This window comes from Mastomys coucha, unplaced genomic scaffold (assembly GCF_008632895.1).
Source record: "Mastomys coucha isolate ucsf_1 unplaced genomic scaffold, UCSF_Mcou_1 pScaffold18, whole genome shotgun sequence".
NCBI lineage: Eukaryota > Metazoa > Chordata > Mammalia > Rodentia > Muridae > Mastomys > Mastomys coucha.
The window spans coordinates 76268614-76271231 of NW_022196900.1; the positions used below are offsets into that span (position 1 = coordinate 76268614).

A 2618-nucleotide genomic window follows, 5' to 3' on the forward strand; every position below is an offset into this window, starting at 1 on the left:
CTTTGTAGGAAGAAAATAACATTGAAAAGTTTGACACTGTGGCTGACCATATAACTTGCTTCAATCAATGATGTATAAACAATATGTCACTTTTGAGACGCTTTGAGGAATCCTAAGCTTTGGGCACAGTTCCTTTCTTCTGCTATAGAGATCTGTGGTCTACAGAATAGCTAGTTCAGAATGGATGTGAGAGAACAGAAGGTCACTCCCAACCTGCAGTTAACAAAATCAGGAGTAACAAATGAAAGTTTGTAGTTATTAAAACACAGAGATTATTGAGGTTTTTGGTGCCTTAGTGTAGCCTGTTCCAAAAGACAGACATCTTGGTTTCATAATGGTTTGTCAACCTACCAAGTACTATATTGGTTCAAATGGACCGATGAGTTACATACAATACAGACACTGTTGCTTCTTAAGTAGTGAATATTCTGACTACAGCTTCCCAGGATCTGGATTCACTGGTCCAGCCTACCATGTCCCATAACCTTGAGAAATGCCCTCTTGATGTCTTTGTTCCTCAGACTGTAGACCACAGGGTTGAGCAAGGTTGTGAAGACATTGTAAAAGAGTGAGATCTGCTTGTCTCGCTCAGTGGAGAAGCTGGAGTTGGGCCTCATGTAGATGTAAATGGCTGGAGCATAGAAGAATGTGACCACAGTCAGGTGGGAGGCACAGGTAGAGAAAGCCTTACAGCGGCCCTGGGTGGACTTGATCTTGAGAATTGCCTTGGCAATACGAATGTAGGAGGCCACAATGAGGGAAATTGGAGTGAGAACCACAAAGACACTCAACACTAAGTCTACCATCTCAATGAGGTGGGTATCCATGCAAGCCAGGCTACGCACTGAAGGACCTTCACAGAAGTAGTGGTTGACCCTGTTGGGCCCACAATATGGCAGACTCATGGTAAAGGAAGTATGTAAAAGAGAGAAGAAGAAACCACAGACACAAGTCCTGGACATCAACTGTATGCACAGACCCCAGTTGAGGATGACAGTATAGCGCAGTAGATAGCAAATGGCCACATACCTGTCATAAGCCATGACAATAAAGAGGATGCTCTCAGTCATACCCAGGGCACCAAACACATACATCTGCAACCAGCAGCCAACAAAGGAGATGGTCTGAGAGTGAGCAAGAAGATGCACCAACATCTGGGGTACGGTGGTGGTGACATAGCTCATATCCAACAGGGAGAGGGTACAGAGGAAGAAGTACATGGGAGTGTGCAGCTGTGTGTCCAGGCAGACCAGCATGATGATGAGCCCATTGCCCAGGACTGAGCTCAGGTAGATGAGAAGGAAGACAATGAAGAGGATGTTGTTGGTCGTGGGGTCACTGGAGAAGCCAAGCAGGATGAACTCAGAAACCCAGCTTTGTTTCTTCCCTGGAATCATCCACATGGTGGAGGCTGTAAGAAAATCCATTATTCTATGTGTCACCTGACACATGCCAGCGATAGAGGCAGAAAGGGAGATATAGACTGAGGAGATGGCTCAAAAGTGAAACACTGATGCTGTCCCAGGGGACCAGAGAGCTCAAAGCTGTGTTTAATTTCAGTTCCAGGGGATTTGACTCCTCCTCTCACCTTCACAGGCCAGACACACATGGTGTACAAACATGCATATAGGCAAAAACACATATATATCCATAAATATAATGCTTATTATAAAAGATATACATATCTTTTATATTATTATAAATTATAATATTATATTATGATATTTATATTATTATATATCTGTATATAAATATTATTAAATTATAATATTTATATTATTATCATATTATAAAATATATATATATATATAGTGTGTGTGTGTGTGTGTGTATGTTCTGGGTGTGGGATCTGAGCTCAGTGGTCAGATCTTGTGTACTCTTCTCAAGTTACTGAACCTCCCAGTACCTCAGTCTCTTCATCTATCATATAAGGCTGATGACAGTCACGACTTAGGATCATGCTGAGCATCTAAAGCATCTCACATAACTCCTAGAAACATGACTCCTAGAACCTATGACATGTCACATGCTCTCTCACACTCTTGTTCCAACTCTGTAAAGGCAAAGAGTTAGGATCCCCAAGCAAGGGGGCTAGTGACACTGAACTGATGTGCACTGGGTTCAAATGAGAGACCCTGCCTCAAAGAATAAGATAAGAGCAATTGAGGAAGTATCCTATGTCAGTCTCTGAACACACACACACACACACACACACACACACACACACGGTCACATGATGCACACACATACTCTCTCTCACAGATACATACATACATGTATGCATGCACACATAAGGTGCACACACATATGCATACTAAGAATAAACAATTAGATGAAGCAAATACAACAAACATCCATCAGACACACACCCACACACATACAGTCATTTGAGTAATGACAGAGTTCAAGTGTGTCATGCATTGGGGACATTGTAGCCATCCCGGGTGATGCTGATGGATCCTGTGAATATAGGAGCAGGAAATATCTTTGTTCTTTACTCCTAGCTACCTCTGCACACATGCAAAAAATCTGTTCCAGGTGTATTATAGATTTGAGTGGTAAATCTACAGCAACCAATTTTTAGAATTAAACCTGATAAATATATTTATCATTACCCA

The 2618-nt window shown here is 41.9% G+C and overlaps 1 protein-coding gene across 1 annotated transcript; it reads right to left on the minus strand.

Moving 5' to 3' along the window:
• Window positions 1-455: 455 nt before the first annotated feature.
• LOC116095528 (olfactory receptor 2A12-like) lies at window positions 456-1451 on the minus strand. Its single transcript, XM_031376880.1, has one exon. It carries the CDS (start codon window positions 1449-1451, stop codon window positions 456-458), a length of 996 nt encoding a protein of 331 aa, XP_031232740.1.
• Between the last annotated feature and the right edge of the window lie 1167 nt (window positions 1452-2618).